Here is a 21982-nt window from a genome sequence, read left to right as displayed (position 1 = left end):
GTGACCAGAAACACATGTCTCTGCTAAAAAGCCCACAGGGAATGCAAACCTTCAACCCGGCCCAAAAATAACTGACAGGTTCAGGAGACCAAATGCTTGTAAAATTCTCTTTACTCAACAGAACGTTAAATCATAGCAACAAGTCAGGGTCAAATTATCCAGGCATTGCCAAACTTTCAAAAACTCCTTTATCTTATGTCTTCCCACATCAGTTCTGACATTATATTCCACAATCAGAATAATGATCAAGTATATACTTTCTTTAATTTTTTTTTTTTTTAAACAAAGGAAGCCAAGGTAGCTTGTTCTGCCATTAAATGACCGATGAGGAGAGAATGTGAACCTGCAGTGCTGCTTGTATTCAGTCCATGCAGTGGAATCAGTGTGACTAATGAAGAATTACATTCAGAAAAATAAATGTTTCTCTGTCCTTCCCTCCCTTAAATTCTCTCCAAGCCCAGTGTCTGATATAGCTTAAACAAAAACCTTAACTGAAGACCATGTTCAGTGTGGTAAAAGCTTGCACAATGTTAAAAAGTATGCGAATCTGAGATATGACAACGTTCACAATGGGAATGATGGGAAACATGCGGTTTGGGGGTTTTAAAGTAAGGGAAATCTAATTTGTACGTTAAGTACCTAAAAGTGAATTAATATCCTCATTTGTGCTCCAGTTCATCTACAGGTTGTTCCTCTATCACTGCCTTTCCTCTCCAACATTGTGTTCCACCACACTGAACATTGTCCACATTATCACCCACCCGCCCACCCAGTGCATATCACACGCAAATTACACTCCTTCCTCAATCACAAAACATGCACCAATAGGAGATACCACCCCTCCCACTCCCTCCACCACAAAGAAAAGTTATACCATTGCATTAAAACAACTGTAACTGCAAAAGAACTACACATTCAAGTACCTATTTTTCATATGGCACCAAGAGCAAGTGTACCACTATAACATTAACCAGCCAGCAATCTCTGTTAGGTCTATTCTCTTCCAATACTGCCACTTCAGAAAGCACATTACATTTGCCATTAAATGATTGAATATATATACCTGTATGTTACAGGTTTGTATTTATAGCATATTTTAACCCCATCTAAATACTACACACACACACACACAGACAATGCATGTGTGTGCACACTGTAAAAGACTTGAGTTTTTTTCCTGACAAATATCCATCTCTAAAGCTTCCATCAATTTTTTAGTGCTTAGGTTAACACAAAAGACTCCTGGTAAACTCAAACCCAACCTAAATCAGCAACTGCCCTGTGCCTTCAAGGTAAAGTCAATGAAGGTGGTTGTGGGGAAAGAGGGAAAAAAAGAAAAAGAACACCAATTCAGTGACTGCGAATTTAACCCTCAGTGTAGAACCCATTCTCCTCTGCCTACAGTGTCCCTCCTTCAACTTCATACAGTGAATAGCCGAAACCAAAGTCTCCCAATATGTTGTAAAAGGTATGTTTCAGGTTCCTCGTGTTGTTTTCTTTATCCATTTGTAACACAACCACAGCAATAGTAATTAAAAAAAAAAAAAAAAAAAAGTATACCAAAAAAAAAGCATATTTTTAAGTAAATAAATGTTTACAATCTAAACCCAAAAAAAAAGGTATTTTTGTTTTTTCTTCTTTTTTTTTTAATATATATATACACACAGGATATCAGAGAGATAGAAAAAGGCAAGCTGTAGCATGAGCAGGATTGTGTGTGCGCATGTGTTAAGGATGAGGGGGCGGTTGGAATTCCTTTACCCCAAACCCTGTCTTTGGAACGCTGCTGTGTGGGAACGGTGCGTGCAGCATCATGGGTTGGGCTATTGGGTGGGGGTGTTTCCCCACCCCTTCTTTTTTTTTTTTTTCCAGATTAGGCCGCAATGAATACCATGGCTGGGAATTTAAGGGACAACAAACAAATCAAAATATTTCTGTCTATATAGATATCTCTCTATATATATTTTTTATATTTATGAATTTCATATACAGTTTCTATCTTTCTATAATATCTTCAACAACAGCAGGCTCAAAAGCTTATGATTCTGGCATTGTCTGCAAATGCAAAATGAGAGCTGAGTCTCTTCTGCCTCATGAAGCGGCAGAGAAACTGAAGTTAAAACAACAAAAAATTAAAAAATAAGGCAGACAGAAGGGAAGAGTGACAAATCAAGTGACAATATCCTGAAAGAGATGAGCAGACAGAAAGTAAGCAGACATGCAAGAAGAGTCGCTATCACGCTCAAGTTTAATGTAGTTGCAGCTGGGCAAACCAGTCCACGTCCCATTTAAGTCTGGACATAATATCCAGGAGTCAAACTGGGATTTGGTGCCAGAAAGTCTCTCACGTAAGTGCTCCCCTTATCGTCAGGTGTGGATTCTCAGGCTTTCAGACCCTGAATTTGAGGGTTTAACCTCAAGGTCTTTGGATAGTGATTCATTTAGTTATTTTTATTACATTTCTGTGAGTTCTGTAAGGTGATCTCCAGTGAGCCATGTCCATTAATAAGTGAAGAGTTGGCTCCTGTTTGTGTACCAGTAATGCCCAGATCCTGAACTGGACAGTGTAGCTTAAGGTGTGTAGTTGAGTTGCAGGCTTGTGTGGTCGATCAACTCCCCGTCAGGTGCAAGAAAAAGTTCACACTTCCAAACAAATAATGCCACAAACCACTTTAAGCCTTCTCAGTGTTTACAATGAATCCACAAGTGGTTGGTTTTGGTCGTGGCTGGCTGGCGAGTTATGAGGGCCTCCCTTCTCTCCCTCCCTCTCTCTCTCTCTCTCTCTGGTCTAAGCAAGGCACCACAGAACCCTAAAAGATTCAGACCTGTGACCTCTGTCTCTGCAAATCCACAAAAAAAAAAAGAAAAAAGGAAAAAAGGAAAACAAGGGGCAAGAGAAACTGTGCTTGTTGGCCTCTCCTCCTCACTGTGTTTATATTGTAGATGTAGTTCTGGAGTTGGAACATGAACGCAGTGCCCCCCCCATAGTTTGTCTATTTAAAAAAAAAAAAAAAGGAACAAAAACAGTTTTGCAGTCCTCCACATTAGGTGCTATTAAAACCAAGATTTCAGCTTCAGTTATTCTCAGTGTGGGGGGGAAAATGAATTACAGAAAAAATTAAAAAGTGACAATGAATGTAATCTCATGTGGAATAGTGGTCCTGTATTTTCGATCAGGCAGTTGTGCTGGACAGCTACCAGTGGTACTCCAATTCCGCTCCACTCTGCAAAAGGAAAGGAGGGAGAGGAGAAAACAGGAAAGCAAAGAAGAGTAAAATAGAGGAAGAAGAAATAAGAGAAAGGTCAGGAAACAAAGGAAAGAGAGAAGGGTGGGGAGAAAAAAAAAAGACACTTTTTATAAAAAGCAAAAAAAAAAAGCAAAAAAAAAAAACTAAAAACATTTTAAAAGTAAAACTCAAGGATTTATTCCCCCAAACCCAGACTTGAAGGTCAGTTTTCCTTATGACCAACACAACTCAACAAAGAAACAACACAATATATTTACAATGCTGTTACAACAGCAGCGTGAGGCAGTAAACAGTTTTCAACCTCGGTCTCTGGAGTCTTTCTTTAACATATTCCAACAAAACAACTCCAAGGCCTTCCGTCTTATTTCGAGGAGGGACACAGAAACAGACTGTTGTATAGTTGCGTGCAGCTGCTGAAAGACTGAGTGAGACAGCGATGCATGCGTGTAGGAACAGTGCATGCGTGTTTGTATGCCTGTGACGTGAGAGGGGGGGGGCGGACAGGACTAGAAACACCTTTATCATTCATCCTCATCAGACCTCGACAATCATGTCTGCAGACGTCCACATGAACACGCCTTAAACTCTAAATGGAGCTCCACATGCAGGACAGCAGATCAGAGCAGGGAGTAGAGACAGATGAAGGTGTGACAGGGAGGATTTGTGTAGCAGGTCACCACTTACATGCCTGTAAGAATGTGTGTTTGTACACATGTGTGCATGTGTGGTTGTATGCATGTGTGCAGATGAGGGGTTGGAAAAGGGGGAGGTGGGGGTGTAACAGTTATATATGTGATCACTTACCAAATGAAACAGGAGGGCTGCGTTAATCAGAGGGTGAACACACAGTTAGACAATAGATACATCCCTTGTCAATGTGTATGTGACTACAGGTGCGTACCTTACTACACACCATGTGCAAAATATGTTTAAATGAAGGGTGCAACCAGCACTAATTGAGCTACTATGACATGCTTCTTTCTAGCAGCTGTGTAGGACGGCTTAGCCACTTAATGTAGACAAAGAAACCTGCCGAGGTTAAACTAGGATGGCTCTATTTGACAATGTTATGACAAGCAGCCTTGTTTCTTTCTCCTAACACCTAGCAGGTGGTAGCGCTCAAAACTTTTTGTTACAGTGTACAGTCACACACAGAACCTACCCACTATGGTTTTAAGGGGGCGCCAATATCCGTTTCATGTGTGCATTTCTTTTCCATGATTATGTGTACACAAAGCAAACAATCACAGTACCTCTAACTCATTACAGAAAATCCAAGACAACACCATGAGGCAAATATCACATCCAGCTAACAGGACACACACACCCACCCACACCACACAAGACCCCTTATATGCAGGTAGAGCTCTTTAAGGACACTGCAGTGCTTATTCATTCTAAACAATACAATAGTGGCCTCAATCTCAGTGTGAGATTCTCTCACAGACACAAAATTTATCAATCCTTTATAAACATTTACAAGTTCACACATGCAATACTGTAAGCCATTTACTGCAACAGGGGTCTCAAACATAAGGCCCAGGGGCCAAAATTGCACCGACACAGACTCCAATCCGGCCCACTGGACGGCTATGATAAATGTGAAGGAAGACATACATTTTGGACTTTTAACTATATTTTCATAAATTTAACAGACCCCCCCCCCCAATGGCCATTCGTACTACACCAAAAGTAATTAAGTGGCAAGTAAATAGTGAAAACAATCAAACATTTCTCTCTTTATAAAATAAAATAAATGGGTCCACAAAAAAAGAAAAAGAAATCAGTTAATTGTGCAGTTAACTTCTTTATGTATCCCCTTTTTTCATGTCGTGATTGTCAAAGAACATGTTTGTGTGAAACATGCAGGCAGGTAACAACAGCTGCAAAATCAAAGATTTAAAATTCCATATTTTCCATCTCTGTAGAAAACACGGAACCCTTGGACAAAACTTGTTGGAGTGCAAACATTTCATAAGCACTCAAACAGTTTACCTCAATAATAATAATAATAATAATAATAGAAATAGAGAAACAGGCCTATATTTGAAAGAGGACAACAATAAAAATACTGTTTATATAAACTGATTGTTTTTCCTACTCTATGGTTATAATGAGCTTATGTGTTGTAACCTGCAAATATAAATGCAGGTTAAAAACCTGGCTCAACAAGTGCCTTGGCACCCTCAGTCAATAACACACTATCCATTACCTCAAAGAACATGAAGCTGCATCAAGAGTTAGAAAAGAACACCAGGACATTTTTTTAAACTTTCCAATAAACATTAGTGAAAAGCTTATTTATGCAATCCACCTCAAGTGAACTGGACCCATTATGTTCATTTCAGCTTTGCATGGTTCACAGTTCAAAACAATCTTTATTTTTCTTACACTGGTGCTTCATACAGCCCCTCAGTTTATTTAGGGTATGAAAATAGCCATCTTAGCTACCATCCCCTGTCAGAATTCCACAAACAGAATCTAAATCAGTCACTAAGTTTAGTCAATAAATTGAACAGCCTGTGTGTGCTGCTTGTGCCTTTATTATCTGACAAATAACACAGCTTGTGTAATACAACCCGTGTGTTTGTCCTTCAGTGTTGTTTACTCATACCCTAGTATTTTATTAGTCTACTATTTAGCACTAATTAGCAGTAGAGTGTGTATTGCACCAGTGCAGTCTACAAACTGTCAACTAAGTTTGCCAGTTGCTAGCTTAGTACACACCCTTATTGTCCAAATAAGGTCACTTCTGCCTCCAACACCAAAGTTGTGGTAGCCAAAATGCTTACACTGAAGAATTTAAAATGCAAAGTTTGAAACTAAAATATCCATTGCTATCTTTCATATACAGTCAATGGTTGTAGAAAAAAAAAAAAAAAAAAAAAAAAATCACAGTAACAAAGGGTGTCTGTCTTTACTGGCAAATAAAAATAAGTCATTACTTTCCTTGGGACATAATTTTGGATTCCATCTTTTATTCACATGCTGTATAAAACAGTGTCTACATATGTCAACGGCGAATATGAGGACACAAATTTTAAAATGCTGACTAAAGTGGAAAACGTCCGCCAGTAGAAAAGCAGAAGGTAATGTAATGAGTTAAACAGCACTTTCAAAGTCACTGCACAGTATCTCCTGTCACTGTCACTTACAACCACTACAACATTTGAAAACCAGGCTTACAGGGGAAACCCTTTTATTAAACATTAAACTTGAAAGCTTTAAATGGTCGATGTTCTTCTCTTCTATTTGCTGTTAGTATTTGCCTTTATCTGCTGTTATTTTATTGTAGATTTACTACCTCATTCAGTATGTGAATGGGTGTCAGTATAAGAGCATGAATGCCTGTGTTCTTATTGGCAAATTTAAACAATTTGCAACATCTACCATTCAGCAGCAAAGTAAATTTAGAAGCATACATATCACATTCTCATGCTCAAACATGGGAAAACTTCTGATACCAGTGTCAGATAACTCCACTTAAAAGCCTAACTAAAGTGTCTTCATACACTTTTCTGTTAGGATAAAGAAAGCTCCAAGCGGTGGAGGCAAATAAAATAAACCATTAAAAAGAGCCTATTTGAAGCAGATAACCTGAAAATGAATGTCTTCACTTGCAACTTCATAGTTCCACTCAAACATTTCCTGACAAAGCTGTATCATCTTGCACCATGCGTAGAGAAAAACAGCATTTAACATAACTCAAAGGGGATGGGCTCAAAGCCACATCTTAAGTCAGTAATTTTATACTTTGTCTATAAATCACCAGCTTAGGCCACCACATAAGATGAATCAACATAAGATTAACAAAAGAAGATCTCCCACTGGTATTTCATGGGAATATGCTACACAGAGCGTACACACATACTCTGTGACTACATAATTAGCTGATCAACTGTTAATTTAAATGTACAACTACAGCCAACTAAGTGCATTTAAAGTCATACGTTAAAGAAACTTGAGACATAAGACAGTTGAAATCTCAAATTTGCCATGTGCCCTCAACATTTTTAGTATTTTATGTCTAAATGGTCAAAGACAAAGCACCTATGTTTCTATATACTGATACTTACTCCATCCTCCTCCCTGTATGGGTTCAGACGGTTGTATACTGCTTCAATAACACTGCGTCTGCAAGTGGAACACAGATACAAAAAACTTCATAAGGTACTGGTTGGAGCCATCAATCAAAGCTACAAGACAGTGGAAGACTAAGTGGAGTAAAGGTGTAGCTGTTAAAACTGTTGTAACATTTCTATAATTATCATTGTCTGAGCACATAATGAAGTATTACAGATGTTTAACACTTTCATATTTTAATCATACATTTTAATCAATGTCAAATGGTGCTTACTTGCTGGCAAGACCACCCCCTGGTGGCAGAGGGGGCATGCCGCTGTCAGTGGACAGGTTTCTCATCACTGTTACCAGATCCGGAAACCCCTCCTCCCCTGGTCGAGACAGCATCTCTAAAACAGCACCAGACATGTTGTTACACAAGTCGGTATTAAAAGAGCTGATGATAGCCATGAACATCTGTGCAAAGACAGAGGAGGGAGAGCAGAGCAGCAGAAGGACAGAGACCAAAATTGTGACAAATGAGGAGAAAGGAAGTGAAGATGGAAAACATACAAGTCAATTTGTGGAAGCCAGTGTATTTCTGAGACGAGGAGAGGGAGAAAGATGGTGACAGAAAGAGGCCTGCAACTGAGTTGGGAGTGGCATAAGGCCAAGATAATGTTCCGCCAGAGAATTCCTCCCTCTCTGTTTTGTTCTATTCCCTCTCTCCTGTCTTCCAGTATTAGACAGTACCCTAAGCCAAGCATCTAGCCTGCTTTACATAAACACTGTTTGAACTTCTGAACTGTACCTTCAAAAGTGGAATGATTTTGACCCATTTTAGAGTGCTTTTCAGCCAACATGAACTTACTTTATCACATGAAATAATTACCTGTCTTTTAATCTCAATTTCAGAGTCTTACAGTTGATTTTAAGGCCTTATATTTTTTTTTAATTTTATTTCAAGATGACACTGGTATCAGACAGGTAAAACAAAAACTTTAAGGATTCATTTTAAGTTATTCCTCAGAGCTAAAAAAAAAAATGTATTTCTTAAGTGACCGGCATCTCAAACAGCACATAGCGAACGAAGAGAGCTGACCAGAAAGGCTGCTCTGTGTTCAAAGGGTCTTGTGCTCCCAGAGACAAAAAAAAAAATATGGGTTGAAATTAGAAAGAAGAAATGGGCAAAGAGTACAGGAAAGGAGAAGGAAATTCATTCCAACAAGACAGTGAATGTTTGAGTGAAGGAAGGGAGGAGAGGAGCGGAGAGGGAATAAAGAGGGGAGATGCTCGCTGAAGTGGAAAAGGAGGTCATGATGGTGTCATTCTTCTGCTGTGAGCCTGAGCAAATTTGGCTGGAGGTTAGACAATAGCAAGTAGCAAAGTCAATCGAGGGAATATACAGATATGATGCACATTTTCAGTAGAAATAAGATGGGTCTAAATATGGGGGAAAAAACTTATAAAGGAAGGTTATCAATAAATCCCCAGCTGCCCATTTTTTCCCCTGAATACCCTATTTTATGTGTAGAATTCATTCACACAAAGACAATAAATACATAAACATTATTTTTCTCCATTCAGCCACTCTCACCTTCAACTCGAGACTCCAGGTAACTGTTGAGCTCAGTGTCTTTCCTCACAGCTTCCTCCGATACTTTGGGAGCATTGGGCAAACACACTATCACAACACTCATGTTATCCCGACTCCCCTAAAACGGACCAAAGGACAGACGAATAAAGAAAGAGAAGAAAGAGCAGGTTAAGAGAAGATGTTGTATAGCTTACATTTTTCATAGGGAATAAGTGACTGAATAACCTGCACTGTAACTCAGAGCCAAGTAGAACATGATGGTATCAAAAACATACAGTAAATAAGCAATAAAATGCATTTCCCCCTCTATTATCTATTGAATTCAAGCAGATAACAGCTGCTGGTCAGGATTAAGGAGTAACCTGCAAGACTTGAAGCCATCTTTCAAGCATTTTGTACTTCAAAGCTCTGTACTTCATTCTTTTCATTTTTACTTTGTCCTGTTTTCAAGACTGCCAAAACAATTTCTCTGTCTCCTTTTTTTAGTAAGAGAAAGTTTACTGAGCCATTAAAGCAGCTACAAATAGCTCTTGTTCAACAACAAAACACATTCTCTAAAACTTTCTTCATCATATAGTGTTCTTCTGTGGCAGGAAATTCAAATGGACATCTTGCTGACAAAATTTTCTACACATGTACGTCTCCATAGGTCAAAAGAAAGCAGAGGATGTCACAGCAAAATATACAAATGATAAACTCCAAAACAAATAAGTACATACCTTGTGCAGACAGGTATCCACCACTTCATTGCAGACTTTCTCCAGATCATCACAGATCTCAAGCCTCGATTTCACAAACTCGCACAACTCCTCATTGGACATAACGTCCCAGATTCCATCACACGCTAAAATCACAAACTGATCCTGTTCTGGTGCCCGAACCATCACAAACACCTCTGGTTCAGGACTAACCAGCTGCTCTGTGGGACCCTTACCATCCACACACTTGTAATCATAGTCCCCCAAGGCCCTTGATACAGCCAGTGACCCATTAACCCTTTGAATCATCACTGAACCGCCAGCATTCTGGATGCGCTCTCTCTCACGTGGGTTGCAAGGCTTGTGGTCAAGTGTGGAGAAGCACACCTGTGAATTGCGGTAGAGAACTGCTCGAGAATCCCCACAGTTAATGAAGAAGAAATGATCAGGTGACAGAAGAATTCCCACTGCCGTAGAGCCACTGCGGTCCATGCCATTTCGAAGGTCGGAGAAGCTGCGCATGTGCTCATCTATTTTCAGGAAGCCTGTCCGGATGCCGGCTTTCACAGCCTCCACTGCAGGCGGAACTGGTACTGAAGCGTTGGAGCCGTCTGATCCAGACTGAGAGCCTTGTGTGTTTCCAGCCCCTAAGCTAGCGGTGATTATGTGCTCAAGAAGGTGCTTGGAGCAGTAATTGGCAACTTTAGAGCCTGCGTGGCCATCGTACACAGCAAAAAAGGACCAGTCAGTCATACCAAGGGCTGGAAGGCCCAACACAGCTGTATGAGCATCCTCCATCTCCACCCGCCAGCCCTGCATGGAGCTTAGCCCATAGCGCAGGCCATTGCCCTCGCCATGCGAGTTGTACTTCTCTGTTTTGGGCTTGTCCAGGAACGCACCCATGGCTCTGCCCTGAGAGACCCACTGCTAGCTGTTGGAGAGGAAAAACAAAAATAAACAAGGGACAGAGAAAGAAAATCAGACAATGAATCAGTACTGAACAGTTAATTATGTTTCTACTATGCTGGTAGATTACAATACAGAGTCTTAATTATTCACTGCCAAGACTGTGTTTGGTAGATTTCAGGAAAAGTGCAGAAAATGCTGTTTCAAGTAAAGCACATAACTTATCACTATTCATAATGTGTTCTCAATCTCTACTAGATTTATAGTAGCATTGTGTGAAAGTTGCTTGCTGATGCTGCATTCAGTTTATATACAACAGCATTTGGGTAGTCAAAAAAAAATAAAAAATACTTGATACTCAGATATTAATTCACACTAAAATTAATTTTGAATTAGATACTCATTTGGAATAACACTGATACAAACAGTGACTTTGTTGCCTCGTCCAGCAGATGCATACCTTCACACAGCACTGCTGCACGCAGACATACACGCACCTCCTCACCTCATTAACATAACATTCATAACACTGAGCAACACTTTAGGAATTTAAAGGGGTCAGTAAAGTTCCAATACAGTATTAAAGAGTAAAAAACATTAACCTGACTGGCACAGATTTTAAAATTAGCCGTTTGTTTAACCATTAGCAATTACCCAACAGCCACATTAGCCCCCTGTTATCATTAATAAAGTAACTTTTCTACTTTTACAACAATTTATTAAAATGTGTTCATTTCCTTTTTGTTTTAGCCAGCTGTGTGGTCAGTTTTAAAATGCAGGTAGTGAGTGGTTAGATCTTTTACAGCAATGAAATTTTTTGATCATAAATCATACCATGTTTTAGCTTTAGCAAACCGTTTTTCCTTCTACTAAATTATTTAGATGTGTGAGGTATTGTGTTGTACCCGGTTATATTACCTGCATTTTACCATCACCATTTCAAATGAAATTACATTTTCCCTTGAGTATCAAAAACAGTACGGAGTATCGGTATCAAGTTTTGAAATTCCAGTATGGTGACAACCCTTATCAGCATCAATACTAGGGCTGGGCCATATCATACCGTTCACGGTAATACCGGTATAATGTTGGGCAACGATAAGAAAATGAAATATCGCGATAGAATATGGGTAAAACACGCATGCGCAGTGCCTTTGTTTTCATACGCACATGGCGGAAAAAGCATGGCGGCGACCGAGAATGAGAAGGGCGAAAGCGGTTCGTTGAATGAAACGGATGAACCAGAATTGGTTTGTAAAAATGCTGCAACTTCAGTGGTGTGGAACTGGTTTAGCTTTCGTCCATCAGACACACAACAAAGCACTATTTTTGGTAGAGCATGCTAGCGGATTGTCATTATTACCATGTTTTTTGGAAAATACGGCACACTTAAAATCAATCCTTTGATTTTTCTGAAAATCGACAGTGCCCCTTATAATCCCGTGTGCCTTATATATGAATTCTGGTTTTGTTTACTGACCTCGAAACGATTTTATGTGGTACACGGCGCTCGAAAATCTGTCAAATGTTTTAGTACGACTTTGCTAAGCTACGAACCCACACCGCTTGATGGATTGTCGGAGCATTACGGCTATTGTAGGCAGGAGCCTCGCGGAGTGATACGTACTGTGCTTCAACATAATATTACCGTATTGTGTGTGTATAACCTCTTTTTAAGTTTTGTGGATATTATACATGGTTATGCTGAGGATATGTCGGCCAATTTCCACTGGAAATGCCTTTTGGTTAAACTGTCAGCAAGGAATTTGCATTTGCACTGTTAAATTTTTATATAACTTTAATGCACATAAAAAACAGCTGCTTGTTTAAGTGAAAATACATTATTAGTGCAAAAAAAAAACCATCAAAGTTGTGGAGTTGTAAAGTATTTTGTCTAGTGTCAATTATATCGTCAGTTATTTATCACGATATACATTTGAAAATTTGCGATAACGGTATATTTTTGGTCATATCGCCCTGCTCTAATCAATACATGATAAATACAGACGGACTCATTCCAAACCATCCATGAGAGATTTGTATTAGAAAGACCTTAACGGATAACTGCCGGTCATACCAACCATTAATTTTTGAGAAAAACTAACTGGACAATATTAAAGTTTCAATCTTCATGATTACTAATGATATTAGGAAAGGTTGTAGAAATCGTGAAGGAATATATAAAGATTTGCATAATATAACTAGGAGAGGACAAATAGTGTTCTCTTGCAATATATTCATGATTTTGAAATGTTACCATTTCTTTGGTATCTACCCATCTTTGACTGCTTTACAGCCATCATCTCCTCTTCTAACTAGTGCTGGGTGATATGAAAAAAAAGTTATTTAGCCAAATTAAACAGCTTACAAATCTCACATGGCTTTGGCATATTCTGAAAACACAAAGACTACAAATATCCCCACAGATATTTAAGGAGAATATTTAACTTTTCGGTTGCTGGAAATTTTCTTCCTGTGTTTCTTATACTTTCTATGTAAGGCTTAAGGAACATATCAACTGTTTCTTATTTCTTATTGGTGATCAATGCACATCACATCCACAAATAGCAGCTACTTAGATTTATCCTTAAAGAGACAGAAGAAAGTTTAAAAGCTTCTCTGGGTAGCCAGAACTGCCTTCAAAAAGCATTAACAAACTTCACAGAGTGTTCAAGAGGATGCGTTATCTATCAATAACTGCACCTGCATTAGCTAAATGCACAGCAGCATTACGCTGCTGGATAGCAGAGAGAAATTCTCTATCCAGTCTGTTTATTGGTTATGCAATGTGAGAACATTAACTTTTACAGTCTTATTGATTGTCACACTGCTTAATGGAATCTTAGCCACGGAAATTGCACAATAACCCATACCTTATATCTGAAAATATCAATAAGTGCTACTTACAAGTAAGTTGCAGGCATACTCAAAGGATGGTGTCTGTTAATGTACATGTGGACAGAGCTAAAAGGTTCCTCTCAAAAAATAAAAATAGATAAGTGCCCACTATTTGCTATTAACTTATGATTTAAAGTCAAATCTAAAAACACAGATTTCATCAACAAAATGACACGTATGAATGCTAACTAGACATAGATGAAGGGGACTCAGTGAGTGAGTCACCCTCATCTACATATGAAGCATTTAGACCGCCTTGTGTACTCATCTTTCCCCCACCTAACTAAAAGAACAGAAAGGCTTCAAAGACAACTAATATCACGCTACACTGCCAGGCTGACAGCATGCACCTCACTCACACATCACACTTTATCTATATTATGCTGTTTAACTGCTGGAAGCCAAAACTGTACTTGAAATTAACATTTGATTAATTGAACAGCCCTACTGTGTAGGGCTGGGCTATATCATACCGTTCACGGTAATACCAGTGTAATTTTGGGCAACGATAGGAAAATGAAATATCGCGATAGAATATGGGTAAAACACGCATGCGCAGTGCCTATGTTTACATACGCACATGGCGGCGACGCAGAATGACAAGAGCGAAAGCGGATCGTTAAATGAAACGGATGAACCAGAATTGGTTTGTAAAAATGCTGCAACTTCAGTGGTGTGGAACTGGTTTGGCTTTCGTCCGTCAGATACACAAAGAAACACTATTTTTGGTAGAGCATGCTAGCGGGCCGTCGTTATTACCGTGTTGTTTGGAAAATGCGGCACACTTAAAATCAATCCTTTGATTTTTCTGAAAATCGACAGTGCCCCTTATAATCCCGTGTGCCTTATGTATGAATTCTGGTTGTGTTTACTGACCTCGAAACGATTTTATGTCGTATATGGCGCTGGAAAATCTGTCACATGTTTTAGTACGACTTTGCTAAGCTACGAACCCCCACCGCTTGATGGATTGTCGGAGCATTACGGCTATCGTAGGCAGGAGCCTCGCGGAGTGATACGTACTGTGCTTCAACATAATATTACCGTATTGTGTGTGTATAACCTCTTTTTAAGTTTTGTGGATATTAAACATGGTTATGCTGAGGCTATGTCGGCCAATTTCCACTGGAAATGCCTTTTGGTTAAACTGTCAGCAAGGAATTTGCACTGTTATATTTTTATATAACTTTAATGCACATAAAAAACAGCTGCTTGTTTAAGTGAAAATACATTGATGGGGTTTTTTGCACTAATAAAGTTGTGGTGTTGTAAAGCATTTTGTCTAGTGTCAATTATATCGTCAATTATATCGTTATCGCAAATTTTCAAATGTATATCGTGATAAATATTTTTGGTCATATCGCCCTGCTCTACTACTGTGTGTCAAAGTAGCGCACAGTCAAATAGTTTGGTTCTTTGGGAATTGTTTTGGAATTAATGAATGTATAATAAGCAAATGTGATTTTTGAGCAATTGTGACAGCACTACAATCAAGTAACAGTTTGAGCTGTGCACTGGCAGGTGCATCTCATTTAATTTTTATAGCTAAAGCACCAGTCCTACTGTCCTAGAAATTTGCCTGTAACATCTCAAAAACACATATTCCCCAACCAACTGCAAGTGGCTGCTGGCTGATACAAGGTGAAATTAGTTGGCAAGATATATATGGCAGTGTTTGCAAAATTTCCGCCGATGGGTGATGTATTCGCGCATGGGCAGACTTTTTTATGGGCGGGGCAATGCAATCATGCACGGACTGATTTGCGCTTTTACAATACAGAAGAAGTCCAAACATAGACAAACTGACTAAAAACTGTCAGCATTAACGCGGGTTAACCACGGTCATCATGATTTTAACGCTCTCAACCCATCTGGAGCGCAGAATGAACAAAATTTGGACAAACTGCCGAAATGTGTTGACAGAGACATTTCAGGGATTTTGACTCAGTTTACGCTCCAGATGGGTTCATTGTTAATCGCGTTAGTCGTGATGACAGCGTGTTAATGCTGACAGCACTAAAAAATAAATAAATAAATAAAAGTCACCAATTTGGGATTTCTTTGGCTTTCTTTAAACCAGATGAAAGAGGTAAACATAAGGATGTAATCAAAGCAGTGTACCACTTGTGCAGACATATAGTGTGAGCAAAGTACTCAAACACGACTAACTTGCATGAGCATGTACGTGTCCACCATCCAGTTAAATATGCTAGGCTATCACCAGCTTCTGTAGCTTTATCAACAAGCATTTGGGCAAACTCTGAAGAGGGTGCATTTGCTCGCAGATGAAAGAGGGTGCTGTTAAAACAGCGCTATCATTTTTTTTTTTTCTGTTGACTGCTTCTATTATGCTCCACCATTATTAGCAAACTTTCTCATGGTCAAATAAATAAATAAATGGCCCTTGTAAAAACTATCAATGATAGGCTCAGCCTATTGTCAATAGTCAATATATTCGTCCAATCGCCCAACCCTAAAGCATACCCATAAGAAGCCAGCAAAGTACACCCCAGAGTAAAACAACCACAAGATCCCTTCTTTGTAATGATCAAGGGTTTGGGTTTTTTAAATTATGTATGATGTAACCAGTGGATAAACTTTTGAAATTAAGAAAATACTTTTTTTTTTTCCTTCAAACTTCTGCTTTCTATAATGATTGAAAGGAGTCTAATCTGTTTTTAATTTTTATAAAGAATCCTTTTTTAAAAGAATTCTTTTTTTATCTTCTGATCTTTAAGACATAAATAATGCTTATCCAAGTTTGTCCCTCTTTACTTTGCCAATGGTTTGTTATCAAAGCGTTTGATGTGACTTCCAAAATTTAGATGATATTCAACAGGTGCATGACAGACAAACACACTTGGTCACTGATCACATATCAAAGGGAGGAAAAGCATCAGTAGTCCAGAACACTTGAATTATTACCTTGACGACAAATGCGGTCACACACAATACTGAGCAGATATCAAAGCAATTTCCACAATCACCAAATAACATTATTTGCTCTCACCTATGCTGCAACTACATACACATCACGTGTACCATACCTGGCTCAAAGTGGGCCTTTAACATTTGACTGCTTACACAGGTAAAGCAGAGTCGGTTTAAACTTGAATGTGTATCATATGCCAAAAAATAGACTTTTTTGGCATATGATACACAGTCAAGTTTGAACCACTTAAAAAAAAATTGTTTTTAATTAATTAAAAATATTTTATTACAGTCCTGATAATTGCCGTTTGGTTAAAAGCCAAAATCTTTGGCAGTTGTCAATTCCCCAGGCCACTGGTGTTCATTAAAAATAAATATCAGCATAGGTAATTTGTACACCACAGACTGATGTCACCCAAAGTCTGATGTGTCCATGGCTACCCAGCTTGGAGTGGCAGCTGAGTGGTTGTCACAGCAACAGTGGTAGTGGCCAGACGTGACTGCACATGAACTGCCACATGTATGTCTATCTGAACATTTATGTAGTCTATGAAGGTGAGCAAAAAGCAGAGGCGGGATTTGCTCTGATTTACTAGGCCAAAATATTTTTTCCCCCACTGGTTTCTGTTTGAGGTGCCCCAGAAAAACCACCACTCAGCTTCAGGATAGCTTTAACAAGTTAACTCAATTTAACAGTCAGCTGCTGACAGGATCCACGCAGGGTGAGATTAGCTCGTCAAATGCAGACCACAGGCTTAACACAGTGAACTATTACTAATGTCTTACAGCTCTCTCTCCTGACTCGATGACATGAAAGGTACAGTGTGTGATATGATGGCCAATCTACCTTTAGAAGTCAGCATCACCTAACTAAACTACTGTACTGTTATTTTGTGTGGGGAAAAAGACATGATGATAATATTAGACTGATAGGAAATGCAGCGTGGTAGCAGTGTAGCTTGCTGTAGAGGTGCTGTACCATGCTGAGGAGCTGATAAGGGGAAATTAAGGTAAAAAGTAAAAGCCTGAATGGGATATTAGCCCATGACAATATCCCACTGCTGCACCCTTTCTTTAGTTGGACACAACTAAAGTAGTGGAGTTAGGAAACAAAAAGTTAACCCAACAACTATACTGTAATGCAACATATTTAAAGGGAGCATGGAAGTCATCAACTTCAAAGCTAACTCAATAAAGGAAACACCTTAGTGCTGTTGATTTATTCTTATGAACTGACATGGCTGCATTACCACCTCAAAAGTAACCATTGGTCATATTTCTTTCCCAAAGTATTCACTTTTCTTTTTAAATCTTATTTGTGTTCAGATTTATATTCCTATCCTCTACCTGGAGAAATTTGCTATAACCCCATAGCAGAGCCCAACAGCTCTGCTGTTGTATGAACTAAGTAAAATCCATTCTGAAGACTGACAGTAGTTCCAGGGCATCATGAATTGAACTTTTGCAAATTATGCTCATGTTTGGAAAGGACGATTATTCGGCGTATGCCAACAACTTGTGACTGATAAGTTGTTAAATGTCTGTCACTGTCAGATTTACCAAAATATCAAGATGGCAATGGCAAATAGTTGAAGCTTAAGGCATCATAGTTTAACTAAGAAAGCTATGACCACCTTAGATCACAATACCAAAAACAAATTATAAAAAACACATGCAGCTAGTCAATATTTAAAAAAAAAAAAAAAAAAAAACCCAAAACAAACTGAGCTGTGACTGTTATAGTTTAACTCTACAATTGAGTCCATCTCTGAAGAGAAAATCCACAACATACAGGCATGTAAATGCTCAGTTTCTACTAATGTGCTTATATTGACTTTTAGCCATGAATCATCTTTTTGCTAGTACCCATTAGCCACATCCACATTTGATGATTTTATAAAGAAGGCAGTGAACAGCTGGTATAACACACTGTTCTCAGTTATGATTAAAAAGATTAAAACAACTTTACCTCAAAAAAAGTTTCTGATTTTTCTTTTTTTAAACAAATTTGACAAGTGAAACAAACAGATCTCCCCTCTCTTTGCTGACTCATCTTTGAAGCTGTCAATTTCCTGGAACAAGTGTCCTTTGAACAGATGATGGGGATGTCTGTCCAGACCAAAGAGGTTGAAAGTACACGTGTCATGTCATACTGGACTGCAGGTGCTTTCTCTGCAATATACTGTGCTGTGAAAAAGTGCCCCCCCCCCTTCCTGATTTTTTTTTTTTTTTCCATTTTTGTAACACGTTTCAGATCATCAAACTTATAATATTAGACAAAGATAACCTGGTTAAATACAATGATGATTCAATTTATTAAGGAAAAAAAAAATACTGAGACCTACCTGACCCTATGTGTGAAAGTAATTGCCCCCTAAACCTATTAGCTGGTTGTGCCAGCATTGGCAGCAATAACTGGCAATGAGGCTTTTTCTGTGGAGGAATTTTGTCCCACTCTTCTTTGCAGAATTGTTTTAATTCAGCGACACCAGAGGGATTCAAGTCTGGGCTTTGGCTAGGCGACATCAAAACCTATATTTTCTCTTTGGTTTTTTTGAGACGTTCAGAGGTGGACTTGCTGGTGTGTTTTGGATCATTGTCCAAATCCTGAAGCAACAAACCACCACAGAAGTCGCTTGCTTATTGTTGAATCATGATCTCTGACTTTACAGAGTGTGCTGCAATTCTGTTCTGGGTTATTTTGTGACCTCCTTGATGAGTAACTGATGTGCACTTGGAGTAATTTTGGTCGAAAGCCCCTGAGAATCTTCACCACTGTTTAAAGTTTTCTCCATTTGTGGATAATGGCTCTCACCGTGGTCTGCTAGGTTCCCAAAGTTTTAGAAAGGGCTTCGAAGCACTTTCCAGACTGACAGATGCCAGGGACTTTGTTTTTCTGCTGTTCTTGAGTTTCTTTAGATCGTACCATGATGTGTTGCCTTTTGAGCTCTTTTAGCCTACTTCACTTTGTCAGACAGGTTCTATTTAAGTGGTTTCTTGATTCAACATTATATATTTCCTCAGGTTAGCTTTGTCTAATATTAAAATTTGTCTCATGATCTGAAACATGTAAATGTGAAAAATGGGTTAAAAAAATTAAGAAATCAGACAGGGAGCAAATACTTTTGCATTGCACTGTATATATGTACCTCTGTTTTCTCATCATTTCTCAACTCTCAGAAGTGGCAAAATGATGAGGGACTTTAAACATAGGAGTACTTAAGCATGCACTAAAACCACTTTCAGTTCCTTTGGGATACATTATAAAAGCACGTGCACAGCATTTACATAACCCCACAAGCTGATTCAAGAATCTTAACCAATACTATTACCCTGTTCTGAGACATAAGCAGAAACACAAATTAATCTCTCAGTTATTCAAGGCTTGCCACTACATCTGAGCATGCATCTGCGTGTGAACCCTTTCAGTTCACACTAACGTAACCACATGGGTATAGATAAAGGCCTTTGGACAAGCCCATGCACCCAGTGCAGTCATAGGCTAAAAGAGCATGGCTGTTGCAGGATTTCACATCAAGGTGCCAACACAAACATGCCACTGATGCTGCTGCCATTTCTGGAATACACCGTCACACAAACACACTGCCACACACACCAACAACCCAATAAAAGTACCCACAACAAGGCAATAAAACAAGTTAATCCCTGTACTGGAGCTTCATGGGAGCAAATGGGAATAGAAGCTTTAAATAAAGCTAGACTCTACTACGTACATTGTTAGTAAACAATATGTTGACGTCTAAAACAAAAGCTAACTTTATGCTAAGCAGTAACCAGAATAAGCTACACATTAAAACTAGTTCCACGTAAGTCGCACCTGTTGCAAATATTCATGAATCAGATTAAAAAATAATTTTAGTGGAGAAAAACTGTCGACACATGCCACAAGCAAATAAAGACAAACCAAACCTTCTCGGATCACATGGATAGACCCAAACGTTGGAATGATAATCATTAATCCGCCAGCAGAGTGATGCTGATAACCCATTTGAATATTGACAATTAATGTGAAAATCACCTGAATGGAGCTTGGGCGTGTTAGTAAGTGTGGCTACACCGGCGTCAACGACAATATCGTACTCCCTGTCCAAATAAAGACATATAAATAACGGTACTTTGAGATCCTGAAGTAAAATCAAGCCAATTCTCGATTCTCGTTACCTAAAACAGAGGCCACTCTGGTTAGCTAACTTCACTAGCTAACCAGCTAGCGAAGTTCACAGTTGTCAAACTGTTTGTCTAACGTTACACGTTAGCGGGTCGCTAGCCAGTGTAGATTCGTTGCTCATTCCGAGTACCACTTACTGCGTATGAAAGGAATCTCTCTCACTCTCACTCTCCCTCTATCAGCCCCTCTTCTCGTGATCACGGTAGAAATGCTAAGACACCCAGCCTTGTTGTGATAGGCTTAGCAGTCCTTAATATTAGCCACTTTCGCTTCTCGGCCCCTGTTCGTCAGTTAGCTTTGAGTAAGCTAGCCAGCGTTTCACACGACCAGTTCTCCTTTCAACATGTCTCTGCATCGACGTAAGGCTTTTACATACATGTTTGGCACTGTAATACCAGGGAGCGCCAAATATATCGCTCTTACTTAGGCTGTCGGTTCAAAAGAAAATACGCTTGGTTCGGCAGGATTTATCTATGATTGAACACCTAGCTAATTTTTGCTAAAGCTAAATGTAAAAAGGTAGATGACGTTCTTTTTCAGCATCCAGTTTTTGGGAGGGGCAAGACTATCGCTCTCTTCTGTGATTGGATAAAAACTGATTCGAAGCTGAGATACGATTGGTCAGATAATGTACCAGTCAATTTGTTTCTCTAAAAACATAAACTGTGAAAATCCAGCTTTTATTTGCCTTTGGTGAGATTATGAGATTTATAATTTCTCCTCAGATCATATGCTGTTTTCAGAAGAGAGGTGCCTGCGTGCCATAAATAGCACAGTTCGGAAGTAATTGATAAAAACGGTGCAACACCCCATTTAGTTGTTGCCAGTTCCATTGTCCTGTAACACTTAGTACTGATCACCCCCACAATATTAAAGCCAAGGACAAATGGAGTAAAGAGAATTACTCCTTTAGCTACAATATTCATGGGACTTACAGAGCTGTGGAAAGTATCAGTGTTACCAATTACCTAATCACAGCCACAGGTCAAGCAACACATGGTACTCCCCAAAGGCTGTGCCTACCCCTAGCAGGACCCTGCAAAAAGCACTAGGTTCTGACCTGCATACAAACTACCAAGATTGCAAGTCTATGGAGGCTTCTCCTCGCAATGAACAAGAAGTAAAGGATCTAAATATCCAGTTGCCAAACAGAACACCCATGGGATCTGGTGTCCATACCCCAACTGATCCAAACTCTTTTGGCAACATACAGGACATCTTCATGGCATTAGACATGTGGCTTTAATATTGTGGCCAAGTGAGACATTGTTAATTGCACCTTGAGGAAATCTAGGAAGAAATGGACTGAAGGTTGTCTTTTATAACCGAAACTCAAATGTGTGAGGCAAAATGGTTGCGTAGACAATGGAAATTTACATTCTAAGTAGTAAATTCAGTCATTTGTTACCCACTGTGCTATGGATCACATAGTGAACGTTTTTTAAATCCACTC

At 39.1% G+C, this 21982-nt stretch overlaps 1 protein-coding gene across 4 annotated transcripts; it reads right to left on the bottom strand.

Annotated features, from left to right (window-relative positions):
* Window positions 1-93: 93 nt before the first annotated feature.
* ppm1ba (protein phosphatase, Mg2+/Mn2+ dependent, 1Ba) lies at window positions 94-21093 on the bottom strand. Of its 4 annotated transcripts, XM_084947624.1 has the most exons (7): window positions 20667-21093; window positions 9627-10536; window positions 8908-9025; window positions 7606-7720; window positions 7325-7382; window positions 4053-4069; window positions 94-3224 (listed from the first exon to the last, which is right to left on the bottom strand). In XM_084947624.1, coding segments are annotated over exons 2-7 (1191 nt in total). In that variant the 5' UTR covers window positions 10509-10536; window positions 20667-21093; the 3' UTR covers window positions 94-3223. The 4 variants fall into 4 exon arrangements, with proteins under 4 accessions (XP_084803750.1, XP_084803746.1, XP_084803748.1 ...); XM_084947620.1 differs by lacking the exon at window positions 4053-4069; XM_084947622.1 differs by lacking the exon at window positions 4053-4069 and having other exon boundaries at window positions 20953-21093.
* Window positions 21094-21982: the final 889 nt, after the last annotated feature.

Source organism: Perissodus microlepis, chromosome 13, assembly GCF_051167445.1.
Source record: "Perissodus microlepis isolate ML-2025 ecotype Zambia chromosome 13, ASM5116744v1, whole genome shotgun sequence".
Classification (NCBI taxonomy): domain Eukaryota; kingdom Metazoa; phylum Chordata; class Actinopteri; order Cichliformes; family Cichlidae; genus Perissodus; species Perissodus microlepis.
The sequence above is the reverse complement of the archived record's forward strand: the minus strand, read 5'-3'. Positions and strand labels throughout refer to the sequence as shown.